Source organism: Adelges cooleyi, unplaced genomic scaffold, assembly GCF_023614345.1.
Source record: "Adelges cooleyi isolate 19-005CV unplaced genomic scaffold, UGA_ACOO_1.1 ACOO_flye_CR_arks_rails_tigmint_CR_PRNA_574, whole genome shotgun sequence".
In the NCBI taxonomy this organism is placed as follows: Eukaryota; Metazoa; Arthropoda; class Insecta; order Hemiptera; family Adelgidae; genus Adelges; species Adelges cooleyi.
Window position 1 is genome coordinate 2713105 of NW_026096268.1, and position 23490 is coordinate 2736594.

The following is a 23490-nucleotide window of genomic DNA, read 5'->3' on the forward strand; positions in this document are numbered from 1 at the left end:
CGAAGTCGACTACTAGAATTATTGAGAGTCACTTAAATCAGTAGTGCAGGGCATTGATACAGGACACACAAACTAGGTAAAAAGTGAAAATACATAAGTAATATTAACTGTTAAAAACCTGAACAAAAATAAAAACGCATTCAAAAGGTATCAATAAAAGTGTACAATTTATATTACAAGAATATTGTTCATATCACAAACAACGTTGTCTTTATAAATTTCATAACACATAAAATAACATAAATATCTTTAGGTTACTTGGTATAATAAAATTATACATACATAATAATAATAATAATAATAATATTTATAAAAAATGTACAAATATAAAAATCATAATAAATAATAATTAATAAACTATAAGGAACGTGAGCGTTTGGCGTAATTAATAAAACTATTCTTTAAGTGTCTTTTTTAAAAAAATTCCATTTCCCTCAGAACGTCTTGTTAACATTGCAAAAAGTACAAATATGTATGTTTATCTAAAAAAGTATTGCATAAAACAGCATGTAAAATTGTACAAAAAAAGTACCCCGGTTTAACTGTCCAAGGAAAGTGATAAAAAATCAAATCATATTTGTATAAAAAATGAACACTTGGTACATTTAAAATAAATGCAATTTCGTAATAAAAATAATGACTAGTATTATAGTAAATTTATGGAAGCGTTTTAGTGAATACGAGATTAAAGCGATGAAGCGATTATGAGATAAACATATATAATGAGACTACTGTTCGGTCGTTGGATTTGAAACGACTAAAGAATACTAGAACTTAAAAATAAAAATAAATAAAACAATAACGTGTTAGTGTAAAGCCAATGTTTACCGTACTTGTCGAAGGAACTAACACTTATATTGAACACAAAACAATAAAAAATAAATTTTTGAATTTTATCACATTTTTTCTTTTTGACATTATATTGTCGTGTCAAAACAATTAATTTTTTTTTTTAAACGTGTAAATTATACCATAAATATTATGTACACCTAGTTATTTACAACACACGCTATAGTTACATAATATTCCGAAATTAAATTGAAAATAATAATTATAAGCACCACATGTTATGTATAATAATTCCATAGATGTAAAAAAAATCATAATAATGATCGCTTAATGAACAGTCGTATTTACCATAATATATGGACAGATATATATTTTTTTTATGAACCAAATGGACTTACATTAACTACCATCGGTAACAACTAACAGTGAACAAGTAGCTAATTGACTAATTGGGCGCACGCTCGCTACCTGTTGCCAGCGGTACGGATAATTTTGGCAGTAGGCGCTTTTGGGCCATTTTGCATTTTGGCGACATTTCCGTTTTCGAATTTCTGCTGCATGCTCGCCACCTTCGACGGCCTTTCGTTGAGCTTTTTCTTCAGCCCGACCGTGGCCGTGGCCGTTGTCGGTTTAGCGGCCACCGCCACTACGGGTTTGGGTTTGATTATGGCCGGTTTGTCCACTGGCTTGGCGTCCAGCACGTCCGGTGAGCGGTTTATCGCGTAACGGTTGTCGTCGCAATTTTTTACTAAATCCGGTCGGTTGTAAACGACATTCGGCGGTTGGTTGACGGTACCGACGAAGTTGGATTTCGCTGGCCGTCTGGTGTTCTCGTACAGCTGGTTATGGTCGCCGTCGGCCTTGCTGGTGTATATCGACTCTTGGTTGCGTTCTTGTATGGCCGACACGATTTCGCCAAGCAGCGAGCTCTCCAACGGTCTGGGGACCTTGTACACGTTCTCTTCGGCCTGCGTAGGTGGTAGCGCAGTCTCGTCGATTACCGAGTAGATGTTCTCGCCGTGTCCTTCGTCCGCGCAGGTTCTGTTGGATGGCACCTGGTACTCGCCGTTGGAGGCCGGAGGCGGTTGGGGCGGTGGCGCCGAGGGCCGAACCGTTACCACGCTGGCAGGCCTCTTCGACGACCGCATCGACCCGAAGTTGGGAATGGACGGTCTCTGCTTCGCGGCGTTGTAACGCAAACTCTGAGCTCTCAGGACGACCGCCTTATGCTGGTCTGCCTCCAATGGCAGTGATTCGGAGGGCACGTTGATTTCGTTCTGTAGTATGGGCTGCGATATTTCTAAGTTTTTCAACAGTTCCTTGTTAAATTTGGCGTTGGCTTTGACCGCCGGCGGCGCCGACTTTTTCTCGTCAGGTTTATGATTTTTCATGAACGACGTGATCCTGCGCAACGTGGGGTAACCCCCACTGCCGCCCGCCGCTTTGGTGTCCACGTGTACGGCAGCCGCCGACGATGGCCTACGGCCCGGACTGGGAACGGACGGGGCCGGCTTCAACGGCATAGACACCAACTGGCGTACGGCCGACGAAGTGGTGGCGTCCAACACGGGAAGGCCAATTTGAAGTTTTTCACTCGTCGCTGGCTTGAGTGAAGGCGCTGTCGGTGCCGGTCGGACGGGCGTCAGCGAAGGCGTAATAATCGGTTTTGGCGGAGGAGGCGCCAACGGTTTGATGGTAAAACCTTTGTAGTTTCCAAGAAAATCGTTTCGGAACACCGATTGATCGTTCACGAGTGGCGTGCTCGAAGGCGAAACTGTTCCGTTCGGCTTCTTGCTACCAACTTCCGGATCAGTACTATTGAAAAAAGAGACGTTTACAAAATGAAGAACCCGCAGTTAAGATGAACAGTACCCAGAAAAGCTATGAAAATGCATATGCACATTAAACAACACTGTAAAAATCACCATGCTTGTTAGTCTACATATAATAATTTAATGTTAGTTTCATGCAAACTGTGTAAATCAAGACAACCGTTTCGCCAAGATGGAATACATAGTGTTGTAACAAAATATATAGTGTTATGCGTAACGTTAATTGAGCCATAAATTCAGTATGAGACAAAGAAAAAGTTTTACACTGTTAATAAAGCTACGCCCATTGCCGTTCTAACCATTATTGTTAACCTAACCTACCCTTCGGTTACGTGTTTTCGCCATCAAGAAGAAAATGGGGCCCTAGGTTACTTGCCTCCCCCCCCCTTAGCACGGCCCTGAGGCTATGCCATAGTTTATGATTGTCTCGGGCATAAATTAAATGCGGCTGCCCATAACTCTAGCCATTTTTTTGTTAGTTTTTGTAGTTAGAATTTAGACATCGGAAAACTATTATGGTGTACGCCATGACACTTCATAATTTACCAAAAATAAGATTGACAAGACAAGAAAACGATGTGCAACAGTATTATTAGATTCCCGTTAAGAGTACGTTTACAGTCGAGTAACTAGAGAAAATATTAACATCAATAGACCGAACTGTATTGGTTGCATTCACCCGGTAATGGACAACTGAACCAATTAAGTTTTGAGAAACCCAGAGTGAGATTTTTTTTTTTTAATGGGAATACGAAAGTCAAGAAGATCTTTAGGTAAAATTAAAATACGACAGATATCCGTTAAAGGAAGAATTGTAAAAGAAACGACTCCGGCTTTGATAGATTATTGGTTTTGGGATCCCCAGACGCCGTCTTGCAAATAACTGTTGACTTGAGGATTGGTGGTGTACGCCAAGTTGGTAATGACAATATCACTCTTTGTTAACCTAGACTTGATCGTATCCGATGCATATGGAGTCGTCTGCGGTTCGGTGCATGCGCTGTTGACATAAGCGTTTTCCGGAATGGTGTCGTAAATGGGCTCGGGTACGGCGCAATGGTAATAACTACTGGCTTCGGAAGGCATGGAGTACACATCGTAAATGTCGTCCTGGTCGTAATTCGAGACCAACGACGACACTGTGTTTACGCTGTGCAAGGGTCTGGTCGACCTAGCCGTGCAAGTGGTGCTACTACCATCATTAATACTACCACCTCCATTACCACCACCGACCAGAGGTCGCAAACGTCGTGCAAACGCAAAGTGTCTAAATACATACGGTAACTTCTTCCGGCTACTCTTATTCCAATCGATCGGGGCCCGCTGTCGTTTGGAACAGTAAGCGAACAACACAACGGCCAGCAATAGCGGTATAGTGCCTAAGGTGAGCACGTACAATCCCGTCACAACTCCCTTTGAGGCTGAAATTTAAAAAACAAAAGAATTAAAAACCATTTGGTCAGGATTCTAGTCGGTCACTTACTGTTCGGACTGGACGCCGGGCCTGAGTCATCGCTTCCTCCGGGTCCGGGTTGATCGCAATAAGGCGGAGCGTATCCGGCCCTACAATGGCAGTTTCCTTTGCTGTTGCAAATGCCGTTTCCATGGCAATTGAACGGACACTGTTTGTTCTGGGCTCTAACGTCAGCCACGGCCATGCATTTTTGATTCACACACATCTACAACACAAAAACAAAATATTGAAGTTTAAAATTTCCGGTACATACTAGATATAATAAAAGACAGTGAGAGTGTTAAACTTTATAAAAAGAAAGAACATTCTACCAGACGACTCCGTTTATAAGGGATAAAGCGAGGAAGAACATTTAAAACATATAATCATTTAGGTTAGGTTAAAATTTAAACAAGTTACATAAAAGTTTGAAGAAAACAAACCATATTTTCTCCACATTTGGCACCATCTGGCGTCAGACCGGGATCGACATTGTTGAGTCCCAAGTCGACGATAGCCGTCCTGCAGGGTATAAGCCCTCCCGTAGGGCTGTTGATGTACGAATGCGAAATTAAAGCCACCGTTTCCATACCAAATTCCAATTTCTCGTTCGCGTGTATACAGTGTAACATGCCACAAAAAATATCGCTGGGAACGGCAAAAAAAAAAACCAATCAATAGATTAACAGAAAAATATCTAACCGGTACATTTGCAAAACTAGAGGGAGGCAGGAAGTTCAAACCTTTTAAAGACTCTTAAAACTGCCCAGAATGTCGGTAAAAAGTAAAAACGTTACTCGAAAGCTCCGTCTGATTGTATGCTGACATTTTTTAAAGAGCCTGGAGCGGTTTAAAAGGATTTTTACTCCTGTAGCTCCCCCCCTTCTCCCTCTCTAGTTGCGCCAATGTGTACGCGTTTACGTTTTGGTCACCAACGTACTTGTTTTCGCATTTTGAAAACGTTTTGTTCAACCGGTTGTAACCGCAGTTACCCTGTTTCGTCCCCTTGTTATTCATCTTGTAACACTGGATCGGCGACGACAATCCCGTCGGACCCCACAGTAGGCGACACTGGTCCGTGTGCGAACGACAAGTTCCCTGATAGCAGTACGCCTAGAACGAAACAAAACCCGTGTCAATCAACGACAAATCCAAACGGATTTTCCGACGGCTATTACATTTGTATTGTCACAGGTAGATCCGTCGATTTTGTAAACGTTGTCCGGGCAGTATTCGGAGTCGCCGTCGCAGTATTCGGGTAGATCACATTCGTGCGGTGCCGCTCGACATTCAACGCCCGCAGGCCTCGGACGGCAAGTCTAAAAAAAAAAACCCGGTTCTCCGTAAGTACGCCATAACGTGGTTTACAACTGTTTTGCGCCCGAAACTCACGTTTAAATCACAGCATTTTCCAGTGGCGCAAGTGGCGTTAGCGAAAAGCATGCACGTTTCGGGGTTACAGCAAGGATTTTTACAGTTTTCCTTCAAACCGCAATCGCACTGCTCTCCGGGTTCCACGAAATTGTTTCCGCACACCGGACTTTCGAACAGCCTGGATAACATTGATGAACACGATTAATAACAAAACAATGGAAAAACAAATAAAAATGAATTTTACTTTTCCGGTTTGTTTCTCAAACAATAGTCCATGCCGCGTTGGAACGCAAAAGCCAGATATTCCATACTGCAAGAGCTCCAATGCGTCGGACTCATGGAACTAAAGGAAAAAAAATATGTTCTGTTATAATAATGTGCTCACAGGCAGATGAGCCTACACCAGGCAAATTCCGGTAGGCTCTTTTCTCAGTACGCTTTTTCTACATGACGTATGTTACTCAAAGCATGAAAATATGCGCAAGTGTTCAACCAATAGTATTTACTACTAATAAATAATAATTTTAAACATTTCCCCAATTGAGAAAAAAAAATACAGAAAAATATAAAATAAAAATTACAATAAAGGGCGATAAGAGAATTGAAATTAATATAAACCTATTTTATTTGATTTCTATTACGACGACGGCGGGCGATAACTGAACGGCGACGGGAGTTGTGCGAAATAAACTGGGTTTCCGTCAAGATTAAAAATAAAGCAATGTTTAGTTGAATGATAACAAATGATAAGTATAAAAAAAAAAAACAGTGTGCTCTAGGTTTCAACCATTTTTTTAAGTATTTTCTTTTTGTCTATATCACATCTGCGAGAACGGCTATTAAATAGACATATTGCCTAAAAAAACACTACTCACCCCGAAGACGGTGCCATCACGCATCGCTCGTCCGGACAGTCGCAGGTGTCCGTGTCGTGTTCCATACCCAAGTTGTGACCCATTTCGTGGGCTATCGTGGTGGCCACTAGACCCACCACGGAACTATGGTCGCTATTGACGCCGCCGCTGTACTCGAACGTGCAAATCGGTCCTTTTAAACCTTTGCCGACGATTCCGTGTTCGAATTGTACGTTGCTGAAATAACAACCGAGATATTACCGAGCGTAGAGCTAAACCGTCGTCGTTTAAGTAGATTGAACGACGGGGGCAGGGGCACGGGGTGACCTAATTGGAAGGGGGGGGGGGTGAAATTCTGTTCGGGAAACCGCTATACACATATGATAACGCTGGAAAAGTCATTACGTGAGCAGTTGAGCGTTGTCGTTGGGATGTTCCTTGACCAGGTGTTCGCGACGATAGTGCAAAAAGTTGGTCAGAGTAGTGTCGCCGTTTCGGGCCACTGTGATTTCGTTGTAATCGGTCCACACGACTACGCCGACCAACGCGACGAACAGGTTCAACGGCATGTACAGCTGTAAAACAAAATAATAACACAGTTATTATTGGTGGTTACCCGAGAACGTGTAATTGTTATACATATAGTAATATTTCTGAAATCGAGTGCGTGCCGAGTAAGTAACGGCGAGTCAACTCTGAACTCACCGAATTGATGATGTTGGCAATGTCTTTGGCGTGCTTGTGCACTTCCGACAAGTTGCTGTTATACGCCTTGTATTCCTCTTGGTCGATGACCAGCACCAGCTCGATGTACCGCGAATTGTCGTTTTCGTTGTACGGTCCTCTAACGGCCTTCTTGGTGTCTCTTTTCCACTGAACAAATCGAAACAACAGTCAATAAGTGTAAATAAGACTCCATTAAGGACAATACGAAAATGTGCGAGACTCACGCGTTTAGTTGTATTTTGATTGATTTCTTGCGGCGAATCCGTAAAACCTAAACCAAAACAAAAACTGTGTAATTAAAAAAAAAAAATACCGTCACCGTAAACGACGCTTAAGTGCACTGGCGACGCAAAGCATTTTTTTTTCTTCAATAACCGGTGCGTGGCAAAGTCGTACAGAAATTTTACCCGATACGCGGTCACTACGATGATAACTGTACTTTTAATACCATGGCTATAATTGTATAAAAATAGATGTGTTTTTCCGTTGATAATTAATTCGTTTAATCAAGATTGGGCAAAATCAAATTCGTATGTGGCGCTAACCCCCCCCCCTCTCCTCCCTTCTCTTACCCAATACCACCATGTCTCAACTCAGCGCCGCCTCGCAGCAATTATCGAGTAACGCCGGTCATCTTTATAAGTCTTACCGCAATTACGATTACTGTTGTAATCGTTGTGTTTGTACAGCACGTGATATTTATCACCGAAATCTGGGCTAATGTTTTCGATGTAATGGAATGATTGCCCGTCCGAAAACATTCCTCTGTACAAAACAAAATTAATAGAGTTAAAAAACAAAGCAAAAAATAAGTATAATTTAGTTGCTCCGATATGCAGTAGTGAAGGTAGTTGTTTTAAAAAATAATGACAGAGTCGGCAATAACCCGGATTTTTTTTTTTAACCGACTGTTAAGTTTTTCTCGCATGCCCGATAAAAACCCACTTTCCCGGCTAAAACGAAAAAAATCCGGGTGATTTTTTTATATTGCCAACTCTGGATCCTTGAGAACTTTTTAGATTTACAGTCTATAAATTATAAGTACTCTATAGAAAGTACTGTCATTAAACATTTAAAAAGTTCACTTCTTTGTTTCAAAATCCATAAAACACCTCAATAACGATATATGTTTTAATTTCACGATGGAACTTTCCGAAATAGTACCAAATGGGTTTAAATAAAACTACTGTCAAAAACCCGTGGACAATTTTTTCGACTAGTTTTTGGACTTAAATGTCTGTTAAATGAAAAATTGTTTGACAAGTTTGTGGCCAGATAATAACACCGTGACAAACACAATTAATGTGTATACAATAGTTTGCTTATTGATATTTAATCGTTTTCCAGTGTACAGATTTAAATCGCGGCGTTTTTCGAAAGTGATTTTGTAACACCACCAATTAAGTTTATTTTTTTTAATTTCAAAGCACGCACCTAATGCCGTCGCAAGTGGAAATGGCCGCCCAAGAGTCGGGCAAACCGCGTACTTTGCCATTGTAGTGACACAACTCGATTTCCTATTGACAAAATAAAAAAATAAATATAATAATCAGACTTCCGTTCAAGTGGACAGTAACAATATATGAACCACATCATTACATTGGCGTTCGGCTTGTTCACCACGTATGTCCCGTTGTGTTGGTGTTTTTCGAAATATTTGGCCGGTATAAGATCACTAGAAAGACACGATGTGTTTTACATGATAGCTTGTGTTTAAAATTCTTATTATTATTATTATTATTATTTTTTTTTTACAGCGGTATAAACTATACCTGTTGAGACTGAGATCGAGAATATAGTCTTTTCCGTCGTCAACAAAATGCAACGTGATGTCGTGGACATGTTCCAGACCATCCTGTAAAACCAAAACAAAATTAGGTTGTGTGCTTTAAAGCAAAACAATACAGTACAGGCGTAGTGAAACTCGGTCGATTATTATTAAAATATATATTTCATAGAATAATAATAATAATAATAATAACAGTAGTAGTACTGAACGTGTTGACACAATATATTTCTCAAACAAAGTGCACAGAAAACCACATAATAATATAGTCAGCCCTACATCTACTTCTGCTTAATAATAATAACTTAACCATAACACATAAATACTAAAAAAGGTAAGTGAAAACTAACGATATCCAGTGACGACCGTTATTGTGTAAGTCAATAGTTGTATTATTTTACATAGAAATAAATGTCGACGGGTTAATAAAAAATCGTCTCCACAAAGTTGGAGCTTAATCGGGGACTTGTTTAAAGTAGTTTCGAACATAAGAGCCGATAGCAAAAGCTGCAATAAAATGTTTTATAATTATTATTATAAGTGCATACACAATCAATACAGATAACAATAAAAATAAATAACACCGAAAATAATTATAGTACTATAATAGATATCGCAGTATATTATAAGTGTTGCCAGTTATTATCAATTAATGCACTTATACGGATGCAATATAACTAAGTGCATGCTTGCAACCCTATCTTTCATAATGCTCCAAATTATGGAACATTCGATGATTATGTACTAGTTCCGTATTATAATTATTCTGCATTTTAATATCATGAACAATAGGACATAACTGATGCTGAAACATTAATTCAATAATGCCCGAGTTTGTGGTTGTGTGACTATTATTTTCTAAACATAATAATATGTTTATATATGATATTATCATTTAAACTGAAACTACAATAAATAATAATAAACTACGATTATTGTTTGTTATGATTTTAATATAACAGAAGTTAAGAGCCCATCAGGATTAATGACTATTCGTTTTGTTTCAACGCGCGTAATAAACCACAGAGACAAATATTAACATCATTATAATAGCATGCTCTGTCGCGTGACTTAGTGCTTGTATGTATTTACACCGGGTTAAATTGTAAATTAAAGTACAAAATTCGCATAATTAAACAGCACAGGTAGGTTCGGTCGGACACAGACACACGTGCAGTACAATTTCAATGACATTACATATAATGTTATTATGTAAACGGGAAAGAAAATATCAATTTTTTTTTTTTTTTTAATCGTTGTGTAACATTATAACTATCATTATCGTCTATGACGGCTGGTGTGTGCTACTGCGCTGTTATAATATTACATGGCGGATCATATATTATTATGATTTCACGTTAGAATAAAGTACAATGGCCTCGCGCAATCAAAATTCAAGTTGTGGGATATCCGGTCTGTGGCGGCGGGACACATTTTTTCGCGTTATTCCGTTAATTTTATACGGACAACAGCGACGAATATTGAACAGAGAAGCGGTAATGAAGGCAAATTACTTAATACTAATGACAAAAAAAAAAAAAACATTTGACAAGCGCGAGATTATCTCGAGTGATTCTTCTTACGTCCCGCACGCGCAGAGATTTCCAATATTTATAGGAATCCCTCTTGTATAGCGTTATCCCAAAATCTAACGGTTAGCGTGTATATTGAGAAATCATTATACGAGCGTCCTCCTGGAAGAATTTGTTTACAATTTCAGGAAATAAAATCGTCGGCCTACAAGAAAGACACGAGGCATGACGCATGGCCGGCCAACGATTTCCTTGAACGTACAGGAGAGGAGACGTATCGTGTTGTGTTTAATACATTGTTAATAATGCACAAATACACACACGATCAAAGACCTTGGATGAGGTATATACGAGTACGAGAAGAAAAAACCCGGCCGACCGCGTAATAAAAATTTAGTTTTTTAGCTTCGACGCGAAACTGCTTTTTAATTGAACCTGTAACAATATTCTGAAAGTGTGCAAAAAGAAATCAAATCTCCCAAGTCGGCAAAAAATAATCTAGTTAAGCTCATCAAATGTTTAATATTCACCAAAAAATGAAGCGCTAAGAATACAAATAGAGTGCAAATAATTCTCATGACAATTTGCAGGCGAGCAAAGTGAAAATGTTGTTGTTACGGGTAAAATGTTTATTATCTCTTCCGAATACCTCCTTCAGAAATTTAAGCCTAATTGTAAAACCAGTACAAGTAGAAAAAATAATGCACATTGACGAATGTGTGAACAAAAACGCATTATTGAAAATATGGTTATCTGCACCCTTTTAGTTTTGATCACATCAAATATAGGTTTTATAAAGCTGATGCATACCAAAAAAAACTTATCATTGACAACTCTGATCAAAAAGCTAACGAGACACGAAATTGTATAAAAATCTCATCACCATTAATTTAAGCACTTCACAGCAGACACACTAACAGATTTAATAACAAGGGTTTTTTTTTATACTTTAAATCGCCATTTGGTACTACCCATTAACACTTTATTTGTATTGTCTACGGTCGTTTTTTTTTATATTAAATAACAATAACATAAATGTCCGTACTTATGTTAGTCAAGTGTACTTATTTTATTATGTAAAAACATGTTGCCAAGTTTCTTTTACTAAGAATTAACTTGTCACTGACGGGAGAATGAGATCACTGTCTTTGTTTTATCTGCCTCATCATTAGGTACTATTATTATATTTTATATATTTCCTTGCAATTTTTTTGCTACTTTGTTCTTTATATTATTATTAGAACCGTCACAGGACGCACAAAAAAACAGATATAGTGTGTGTACCTAATGTGTGTATAAAAACACCGAGCCAGCAGAGAAAACGCCAAGTCGAGATACAAAAGATATTAGCAACGAATTTTCTAAACGGATAAAAGAACACAGATTATGCGCATCTACTAGAGAATTAATGTATCTATTCATTAACCAGATCAAAAGCCGTCGTCATCATAAATTGTATAATATTTTATATATTTTTGACAACGACAGCAATGAAAGTCCGCCAAAACCATCGTAACTTCTTTTATTGAGCGGTACTAACTAAAGTGATGTTAACTAAAAAGAGAGGGGACAAGTTGGTTTTTTTTTTAAACGAGTTTTTGATCAAACGTTGTTTGTCAACGAAACCTTTACAGAGTTGGCGAAAAAACCAGCGAGCCATAACAACACACAATGGGAGTACAATTTTTATTTTGCTCTCCTGTAATAAATTCTATAAGAGCCACTTGTATACTTTAGATTTTTACAATATCATCAATTACTTTTTGTCAACAAATCTACTAATCGAAAGGTTAACATTTCATAGGCAAAATTTTAAAAATACACAACGATTACAAAAAAATATGCTATTATCTTATGTTACAGTATTTGTTTAAATTATATATTGTTAAGACATTCCGAACAAGGGTTTCGGATGGGGGACCGGAAACCGCACCCAGGGTAAAATCGTCTGGGATCGTACAACGCACACTCACACATAGGCACAAAATAATATTATGTTAATAACGTATTGTAGGTACCTAAACAGTAAACTCACACACAAGTATCCTTTTTTTTCTTTAGATAAAAAACGCCATACAAAACGCATATAGTTTAGAAAACACTTGATACAATCGACTTAAACGCGCCAACAGCTTAACACGATACAACGTTTTGGCATATATGTATATAAATATTATATTACTATACATGATACTTAAATGTGAATGTACCTACAGGCCGAATACACTTATATGTGATCACAGTCAAGTCTTCAACTGGAAATGACTCACGGCGGTTATTTTATACCGCAATAGTATAATAGAGGTTCATCATCAAATTATCATTTGAACGCATTATATTGCAGTGACTAGGTGGTGTACCTATATTGTACCGGGAGAGATATCCTTCACCTACATGACCGTAAGGTTATACATGTGGTGCTATGCTATTGTTGTATATTATCCATCCTGCAGGTGGAGGTGAAATGAAAATTATACTGTTGTAAAAAATAGCCAGAATGATCAAAATACTATATTTTCCATACAACACCACATATCTGCACTATAGTTCTAGTTCAAGTACATACTACTGTTAGTAACCTAATTAAACATAACGAACTATAAATGTACAAAGAAAGTAATTGTATTTATTTTATAATACCTAGAAATAATTGAAATAATTCAATAATAATATAATAGCCGAGTCGTAAAGCACCGTCAAGCAAAGCTAACTATTATTATTATTACTACTTTTTTTGCTAATATTAAATAAAGTTATTAACAAAATGAAGGTTTTTTATACATTATAACTGCGATTAACGGTAAATTGAGCGTGCGTAATAAAGAACATTTGCAATATTTGTTTTATACTAATAAAAAAAATATGTTGATAACAAGTAACAACTATCATAACCATTCAATCATTATCATGTATCATTATAAATAGTACAAATTTAAAACAATGTTCCAATAATATTTACCGAGCTTATTCTTGTCGATTCAATTTCCCTTTTGTGTCTCGCATGAATCAATTTCGGTTCGATAAACGTGTGACTATTGAAATCTGGAGCAATTTCATCAGTTTTTAAGCCTATACAAAAAACACAATAATTACAAAAATGTATAATAAAAGAACAATAAACAGTTAATTGTTCAATGAAACTATGGTGTTTCAAAGGCTGCAAATATAATAATTTATAAAGCATATATTTATTTTATAGTGTAACAACCTAGTAAAATAATACAAATTGTAGTTCATAATTAAGCTACTAATAGTTATAAATCAAATCAATGGCAAAATTTGTTTGGCACACGGTTAACAAAAATCGAATTTTTTCAAAAATACATAGTTTTTTTTTTACAAAGAGAGATTTATTGTCGGTTATTATGTTTTAAAACATAACAACGGGTTTTAAAAATCCTTTTAGAACGGAATAAATTTATTATAACTGTGAAATAAATAAAAAATAAAAAAATGACATATAGAAAGGAACAGCAAAAAATAAAAATAGTAATTCTATAGGTACTATAGGTACTTATTTTGAATTCACAAGAAACAGCTAACCGATAGGTATATGTTTGACGTTATCTTTATAGTAAAATAAAAAGAAATTACTTATGAGAGTAAACATGACCGTGCATTGTAATAAGTAAAAATTATGAATGTATAATATTATGCAGACCACAAAGAAAAGAAAAAAAATCTCAATGTACCGGAAATATATCCAGCTGCCGTTTCAAGTAGAGTATATTTTTCCATAGCATGTGTCAGCAATTGGCTTTTAAATAAATAATTTTTCATTAATACAAGAATAATATAATAATTGTAGAACCGATCATTTTTCTCAGTAAAAAAATAACATTGAACAAGTTAAATAAACTAAAGAATGTTATCTTAATATTAGTACATGTGTTATTATTATTGTATTATCAGAATAATAATAAATAATTATTTACTATTATAGGTGTATACATAAACATTATTATTTTGCAATCAATGTAATTATCATTCCAAGTTGTATGTATTATTTTGGACTACCTAGTGCTGAATCATGTATAGATAAAAAACAAAATAAGCAATTATAAATTTATTATAAAATATAGTAATGTAGTAAATATGGAGGAAAACATGTTGTTGATCTGAATTCGTAAATAATTTAAATATTTTTTATAGATAGAGCTGTAATGTTAATAAATCTATCCATTAGCATACTATTGTACTATTGTACACGTACCATAATTAGTGGCCTAATTATCATTGATTATTCTTGCTTTCCATAAGGTATAATCATCTCATCGACGTCAATAGTGGCTACTTCCGTTTTCAATTATACCTATCAGTTTATCAAGAGGCTTTATTTCTGTACAGATCTTAAACGGCGTCGAAATTAAAGAAGATGTGTCATTCCACTTCTACCGTTCCCATTGATAGAAAACAATATATACTACCATTGACGCCGGCAGCGGGCAGACGTGTCGTTTTTTAAATTAAACCAAATTCGTTTTAATGAATTGCACATATTATAAACTATAATGAACTATTAAAAGGTCTTCTTTGTATGTACGAGTGTGAGCAATGGCTCTGTGATATAAAAACTCTACAAAATTAACTAACGGAACCATGCATATTTTTAGTCTTATGGCGAATCGCAAAATGTTCTGTCAATAGAACAAAAATTACAAATCAGGTTTACAATCAAAAACCTTAAATAAATGCTATAATTACAAACCTCAAAAAAAAAAAAGTTCAAAAAGTATTAATACTTCTTTATTGCTGTTAAAAAGTCAAAATGTATTTAAAATTAAGTTATAGCATACATATCATAGTATACATTACACTTTTTAATAGTATCCCTATTCGTCTATTTTATAATAATATGAATATATTTTTTCTTATAACTAAACCAAAAATCGGACATTTAGCTCATAAAAAAATAGTATTTATTTTATGCCTCTTTGTAAAATCTCTTTCTGTTTCTTTCAGTAAGATTCTCCTTTTTTTATAAAATGGATACTCTAGAGTCTAGACCCACCGAGAGAACACTAGAAATTTCACTGGAATTTGCAAAATATATATTACATATTTTTAGACGTGACTAATTGTACAAATAAATACAAATTTAACAGCTTATCAATAACTATTTGCACACTGGAATTTACAGTATTATATATTTGAAATTATGACAAACAATTAGGTTAAATAATAAGTATGCGGGTTTAACTCTATGCATAATACGCACTGGGCGAAAAAAAAACAATAAAATCAGTCATACGCTTAAACAAAACAAACTGTTGACTGATTTGAATTGAACAACTTTTAATTACGCTAATTAGTCGTCATGCCACATCGTGTTCATTAGTAATTTTATTTACAACAGCGCTAGTATGACACAGAATCGTTTTTAAAGCTAGCGAACATTATTTATGTAACAGCATTATATTCTATTACGTTTTAATGTTAAAAAGGAAAAATGCGTAATTGTAACTACTTATTTAAACAATTGTCATACAACTAACACCAGGCGCCAACTGCGCTAGAATAAAATATTATATTGTCGATGATATGCGCTTCTTTTTTTTTCAAACATAACAAACGGGTTCTATTTCCTTTGTGCAGGCATATCATAAATATTATGTTTGACTTCCATGGTAAAAAACTTATAATCATGAATTGAGTCTTGAACAGTTAATTTTTCATTATTATTCATTTAAGTCACAATAACAAGGTGTTCGGACAGTTGTGGGATAATACTATTCCATCAGACTGTGTGTAAAACAATAGTCTGATTGTAATACATAACAATAGTGCTTGGAGTCCGCGGGTTACGTAATTACATTTTATTTCTAGTTATGTTTTATAATCGAGTCAGACAACACGAAACTGGTTTTTTTTTTAAAGTTCAGTTCAAGGTCGAAATTCAGAATATCGCGCATACACCGAGCGGGATTCCATGTAAATAGGTATGATGTTTTTTTATTTCCTATTTACTATTTTGGAGCCAACAGTTCGCGTACCCTCCTTAACCGGTCAACACGACGTGCTCGCAACAAACGACACGAAAACAAAACATTTTTTGTTTTTTTCTTCTTAAAACAATTTGTTGGGTGTCCGCACGAGAGGATCAAAGGTCTACGAGTTTTTTTTTTCTTTTGGCAACATTTCTAGAAGCGGTCACGTCCATTTATCTAACGCCTCCAAACCCGGTCTAAAGACAGTAGGGAAAAGACAATTTTAACAAGAAATTAATTTTCGAAAAGTGTTAGCGTGAAACACAAGGATCGCCCTCGGCCGGGACACGCGGAATGTTTACATGTCGACGGTGCACAGGGCACATTTTATTTATAGCAATCCCATATGGCACAGCATAATCCTAAATAATACAACGCACGTAGTAGAGTATATCCCTTTGGCTCGTGGTACAACACTTTGACAAAATGCAACCCGTGTGTGCTCTCTACACATACACATACACACCTTTGTTTAGATTTCACAGCGCTGATTTTGTTTATAAGCGGACTACGCGTTTAAATGATTATACGACGTTCCCAAACGGGTAGTCGACTTGGCCTTAAACCGTGTTTAAGCCGATTTTTTTTTTAATTTTTTGGACAACACTATGGTTAACGACCCATAAACAATAAGGCCGATTAAGCGATTATTTTTACAATCCAAAACAAACGTGGTACAAACAACGAACACAAAATATACAAAACCGCGTTTTAGGAAACGCGTTGCGGGCGGATGGGTTTCACATATTTTATAATATAATAATACATACACAGCATGTCCCAAAAGTGTCGAGACAACCGAAGAAGCTAAACGATTTATTTTATTTTCTATTATTCTTTGGGGAAAAAAATAGACATAGGAAACAAGTGTTTGATTGATTAATATTAATATTCGAAAACAAATCTTTTAATTAAATACTATTTTTACCAAACCAGTTAAAGTATCAAAATATATTGTTAGCAAATTAAAAAATTGAAAATAAAACAGAAAATTCATTTGAAAAACTCAAGAACGAACTTATCTTAAGACGCGTCACAAAACAAAAAAAGCAAATAAAATACATTTTCTTAAAGGAATATCTTATATTGTTTAAAATTTTTAAATTACCTATTGACGATTTAATTATACTTATTAAATGATTATATTTTTTAATTAAAGTTAAAAATAAACTATTAGTGACGATAATTTAACTATTTGTGTTTATTATTAATTTATAATTACATTTTATTTAGTAATTTAATTTGTTTTGTTTATTAACTTATATTAATAAATAAGGAGGTGATAACATAGATTTTTTTCAGACAGACTACACGTTATCCAATTAATCATCTCCCGGCTATGGTTAAGTCGTACCTAATTTAAATTAAGTATACATTTGAATGCCGCGAGACTATTTGAACATATAAATAATTATTACTACACAAAAAAAAAAATAATAAAACACACATATAATATATTAGTGTAAACAACATTAATTGTTTAAACAGGTTTACTGCTAACCCAACAATCGATGTCATGCGGTAGTGACGACCCAGACAAAAGCCTACGACCGATTAAGGTCTAGTATAAAAAATTATTATCAGTAATTAATATTATTATACGGCTATGATACAAATCAGTATACGCTACCGAAAAACCCTGTAAGAAACAAAAACGGAAGGCCAATCACGTAATTATTGTTACAGCGCTTAGTATCCGATGACACATTTTTAAAATTTTATAATTTAACCTAATGAATAAAATGACTCACAAAATACTTTTGAATAATTATGCCGTTTTGTCATTAGACCGCGCGAATTTCCGACACGCAGTATAATAATATAGTCGATGAATAATAATTATTTTATTACTATATAGTATCTACCTATATGCCATAATATATTTTACTATTACTCAGGCGACAGCTATTTTAAAATTAGAACGCACCGATTGGAACAAGACGGCCTACTAGTGAGACTTTTTTCTTTAACCTAACGAAACATAAAATTAAGCCTAGCGAAAGATGTACTGAGATTAGAAAATCCAATTTGACAATCATCGCATAAATCATCAGTCAATTATTATACAAAAACCGTGTGTATATAAAATACGAGCGAATCTGGCTAGTATCCATTGAGGCGTTGGTTTATATTATATTATACACTATTATTATTTATTGTTGTTATTACGCATAACCGGACAAGACTTTCGTAGAGCAACATACAACACGTACGACTCAAAATGCACACATGATTATATTTCAAGAAACAAATTCTGAGTAAAAAAAAAACCCAACTCAATATCAGTGGCGACTAATTGATTTCCGAATAAGTTGAATGAGAGAGAGGAGTCTTGGATTTTATCTCCTACAATAACATCATAGAAATACGTTTGGTTCCTGTAAAAAATTGTTCTGAGCAACGCAGAAACATTTGTATGTTGAAATGTACCAAACAATTAATTATTAAATAACACTGTATAACACGATTTAGGAACAAGAACCAAAATACAAAAAATGTATTAACTATATTCGCTGAAAATTTTCTACGATTCATTTACAAAGCCGTTTTCTATTCAATTTTTTTTTGCTGAATTCAAAACTAGTCTCAGGATTAATGGACAATTTTTTTTTGACAAAAGAAATTTCTAATTTTTTAAGTTATTTACAACTTTGGAGGCGATTAAAAAAACAAATAGACATGCTAGATATATTTTGGGACCAGACTCGGATTTAGCGAAAAAATCCTTCAAAATTAACAATTTTTTTGGTTCAGTTTAACTAAATTTATTGTAACTCTAACTCTTACAGACGCGGTTGATAAAAAAAACAATATCGTCTCACTTCTCAGGTTCGTATATAATTGATATACATCACACTTTTCGAACTCTCTCTTTCTTCTTTCTTTTATGCTGAACCAATCAATTATCGCAAATACAATAGAGAATTAAACTGTCATAATAAAAGCCTATTCGTGCATAAACCATAACACAATATAATACCACGTCTGATATTCACTTATCGGTTGGGATATAATTAATGCACTGTTATGTGATATCAACTAACCGACAAAAGCTATTAACAGTTTGGGCACACGTTGCATATGTTTTCCATATGAATACTTCATAGCTCTTTGCAGTAAAAAAAACCCCCGGGGTGAACAAAATACAAAGCGCTTTTTATGTGAAACCTAGTATACTTAAGTACAACGACTATTTTACATACTATTTCTATATTGTTTTGGACATTTAAAAAACACATAATTTACCAGAGGGGTAATAATATTATTACTAAATACTAAATTGTTTTGCCCACGACATGTTTGCAATTACAGATTTAATGTTGGATGTTTTTAAAAAATAAACAGAACGGAACGAATAATGTGGCAAAATGATGTAAAATCTAATATGACACTACTTTCATAACAGTTAGTCACATTGTTAAAAATAAATGCAGTTTTACATTACATTTGTTATACGATATGTTCGATACAAACTTTAATTATTTAACGACATTGGCTCGACCGTGTATGTTGCTCTGTGATGGTAAATTTTGTAATGCGATCCCATCCGCCGTCGGATATAGTTTTACGACTTAGGTAATCTAACTTGTAATTTTAAATTAACGACATTAGTATTACCCAGATTAATGATATCATTTTTAATGATAAGGTTTGTTAAAAAAAAACATAACGGTTTTACCGATATAGATTTAATGTGCTAATCAAATAATTACGAGGTTGACACTACTGGCATAATTATTATGCGATCATCACGGCTAACAAAAAATTAACCATAATAAAAACAATAATATAATTCGAGTAAAATACTAAAGTCGCGGGACGTGATTCAAAAACAAATGTTTAATAATTAAAATAACCTAAATAAATATTATGAGACTATAATATTATTATGTTCAGAAAGCAACTTGTTTAAATCATAATAATGCGACGGCGGTTTTATTATTATTCTTTGAGTATTGTTAAATAAATACAAACCGTATAGAGAATCTCACATGTGAGTAGGAGGAAGTGTAATTATGTAGAGTGCGACAACGAATACGAGTAATAAAAAAATTGAATTAAAAAAGTAATAACCATGTGCTTGAATCCAAAGAAAGTGATGAGAAAATTTAAGTGAACACTTGTTAACGGCGTTTTTTTTTTGTTTCCGTCAAACTTTGTTCACACCAATAGTTTTTTTTTCAATTAAAAGATTTATTTTTAATCATCACTCGATTTCAAACGGCCGACGAGTAATTTATAGTGTGCGTTATTATCGTGTGGTCCTAATACTTTTTTTATAAAATCTTTGACGTTTATCCACGATCATATTTTTAAAATATTGTTCGACTAAAAAAAAAAAAAGGTTAACGCACCCACATGTTGTAATTGTTTAGATTTAAGTTACTAACGACTGCTTACGTAGGTGTATCGCGTTCATTTTGTATATCCTGTACACGATAATGCGGGATGAGTAATCCATATAGGACAACCGTCGTCTTTTAGTCGGATTATAAACAACCCTCTTGGTTATTTATTTTTTCTTTGAAATACGAGAAGTCGAGGATATAACATTATCATCTAAAGAACGTGCGACACACTACACGCGCAGGAATATTGTGCAAAAGCAAAATATAAACGATAATCGACGAAGAATATATTATACTCAAACCGTAACTATTCGACAGGTCAGAAAATAAAGTTTGAGTCTGAAAATCGAAAGTGCAACCAGATCGTTTTGCTTGACAAAGAATTATGCAAATCGCCAACGCATACATTATGTTGCCACGACAAGATATTATGTATTATGTAGGTTTGTTATTTGTGCCATACCTTGACAATATTATCACGCTGGTTTCGACTGTACAAAGACACATTTTTAATAAGCAAATACAAACGGAATACGAGTAGGTTCGTGCAAACTTAAATGAAAACGAGTTTCCACAGTGTAACTGATCGGTGTAGGAGGTATTGGAAACAAAATAAAATTTAAAAAAAAAACAAATGCTTTGGAAGAAATGCATCTGCTGGACTCTGCCCACATGTCGACCGAGTTAAGATTAATTTATAATTTCGCAGATGGCATACACAATTATAACAACGAGCACATGGCAAACGAGTTTTAGCAATTTTTACTTAGGTATTATATGTTTATTTTTATTTTAAAAACTGTCCTCGTTTAAAACGTTCACCTGCCCCATTTGCAGATGGGGCGATAATTCCCAACTAGGTACCGTCAGGTGTCAGTGAAAAATGATGTTATTTTCTCTGCATAATTAATTTTAATAATAAAAAATGTCAACATTAAAAACAAAGAAATTACAAGTGATACACCAAATGATAAAACTGTTTAAAAACAAGTGGTAATTATTTACTATTGAATTTAAAAAAATAGCAATTGGCTATACTTTTACTATTCTACCCATTGCCATTAATTATATTTTAATCATTTTTATATTCAAAATGCTATAACTTAATTCAGTCAAGTTTTTTGAGCATGCATATAAATCCAATAAAATAAGTAGTAACTACATATATTAAGCCTACTGATCTCGAATACACTTTATGTATTACAGTGTAAAATGTAAATTAAAAAAAAAATCTTCTATTTAAAATTTTTTTTTTTAAATAGAACAAAAACTGTTATCAATGAGTAATATACAAATTATCAGAAATTAGTAAAAATATGTTTTGTTGGCAGTATGCCATCAATCATTTACATTTTTTACAGAGTAAATAACATATTATGAATAACATTCGTAAAAAGTTATTATGACAATTGAAATAAAACATAATTATGTGTGGTAAAATCATTGTTTGTATTAAAATAATTACTCTACTAACAATCATATTTTATTATTCATTTGATATCATTATACCATGATAGAAATCCATGTGCTTAAACGCATAAATTACTATTATTTTAAGTCTGCCCTAACGGCAGATTCAACGGTGTTAAAATTGGCCGCTACTATATGATTGGAAGTGACTTAAATGCTTGAAGTGCTAAATTCAAAATTGGCTGGGTACATTAAACAAAAAATATCATCAGAAATGTTTAAGGTTTGATGTCTGACACTTCTCAGGTTTTAATATTATAGGTGCCAAACTAATTATATAATAACAATTATCAAACAAGCCGGTAAAAACAGAAAATACACATTAAATAACTAATTTTTTCAACTTGTAGCTATGTGAAGCATAAACAGTATAGATTTAGAGGATTGGTGAACAGCGTACTAATTTTCTTAAGTGCAGTTGAACGTGGGGAATGATTGTAGGGTGATCGAACACTCTCGCACACCCCAGTCGGTTTAGCACCTGCAGTTATTTGTCTCATTGTTTTAATGACCCTATCCCTATGTTATTCACACTGCAGCTTACATCTAGTATAAAATATTATAAAATACTTACAGAGTGTATATTGAATACTAGCAAAAACAAAGACTGTAAGTCGCAACGCTCTGACAACTACGGGCAGTGTCCGATAAACCATTGTCAACTACTTTTTGACCGTTGAATATGCATCAAGTTCCGTATTGACTTGGCTAAACCGAATTGAATATAAAAATAAAAATAATAATAAACGGTAGATAAAAAAATTAAAATTGTATTTTGATTTAGCCCACTGAACAAAAAGAACCGAGGAAATATCTACACTCGCTTTGCATAAGAACTACATGCATGTTGATCGGTTGAATGCGATGGATTGAAACAACACTCGGTGTTGATGTATAAAAATGTATAACAATAATTTTCAAACGTTATCTCGCGCCGCCGACGGTGTACACAAACAAATACACCCAACACCAGATGGGTCGCGATAATTAACTAAGTAGTCCGTGTAAAAAAACCATCACGATTTTACCGTTGCCACTTCCTCCCGACGACGTCCGAGTCAGGACGGGACCCTATTATCTATCCCCCACTTATCAATAATCCGAGGCTACGGTAACAACAGCAGCTACACTTGGTCGATGCAGTGTTGCCACTCCGGGCAACCGCAAATATCCCATCCGCCCGCAGCCGCTGTTATCTAATCGGCCATTTGTATAAATACGATTGTGCGGAAAAGCAGAAATAATGACTAGCTTATTAAATTTATTTTCTTTGTGTGATCAATTAATCTGTGGAAAGCCGAAAGGATATGGCTGGCCCATTGGTATGCACATGGTTAT

At 34.7% G+C, this 23490-nt stretch overlaps 1 protein-coding gene across 1 annotated transcript; it reads right to left on the bottom strand.

Moving 5' to 3' along the window:
• Positions 1-214: 214 nt before the first annotated feature.
• LOC126842728 (disintegrin and metalloproteinase domain-containing protein 28) lies at positions 215-23191 on the bottom strand. Its single transcript, XM_050579845.1, has 18 exons — positions 22727-23191; positions 13306-13415; positions 8801-8883; positions 8628-8703; positions 8463-8545; positions 7678-7793; positions 7253-7299; positions 7008-7175; positions 6708-6877; positions 6324-6539; positions 5693-5791; positions 5467-5626; positions 5253-5393; positions 5015-5187; positions 4518-4722; positions 4105-4300; positions 3901-4042; positions 215-2604 (listed from the first exon to the last, which is right to left on the bottom strand). The coding sequence occupies exons 1-18, from the start codon at positions 22806-22808 to the stop codon at positions 1254-1256; spliced, it is 3618 nt and encodes a 1205-aa protein (XP_050435802.1). The 5' UTR covers positions 22809-23191; the 3' UTR covers positions 215-1253.
• Between the last annotated feature and the right edge of the window lie 299 nt (positions 23192-23490).

Coding starts and splice junctions, on each gene's coding strand:
- LOC126842728 (XM_050579845.1), bottom strand. CDS start 22,808: ATGGTTTATCGGACACTGCCCGTAGTTGTCAGAGCGTTGCGACTTACA. Junction 8,704..8,800: donor CTCGATCTCAGTCTCAACAG/GTATAGTTTATA, acceptor GTGTCTTTCTAG/TGATCTTATACCGGCCAAAT. Junction 6,540..6,707: donor GACAACGCTCAACTGCTCAC/GTAATGACTTTT, acceptor TTGTTATTTCAG/CAACGTACAATTCGAACACG.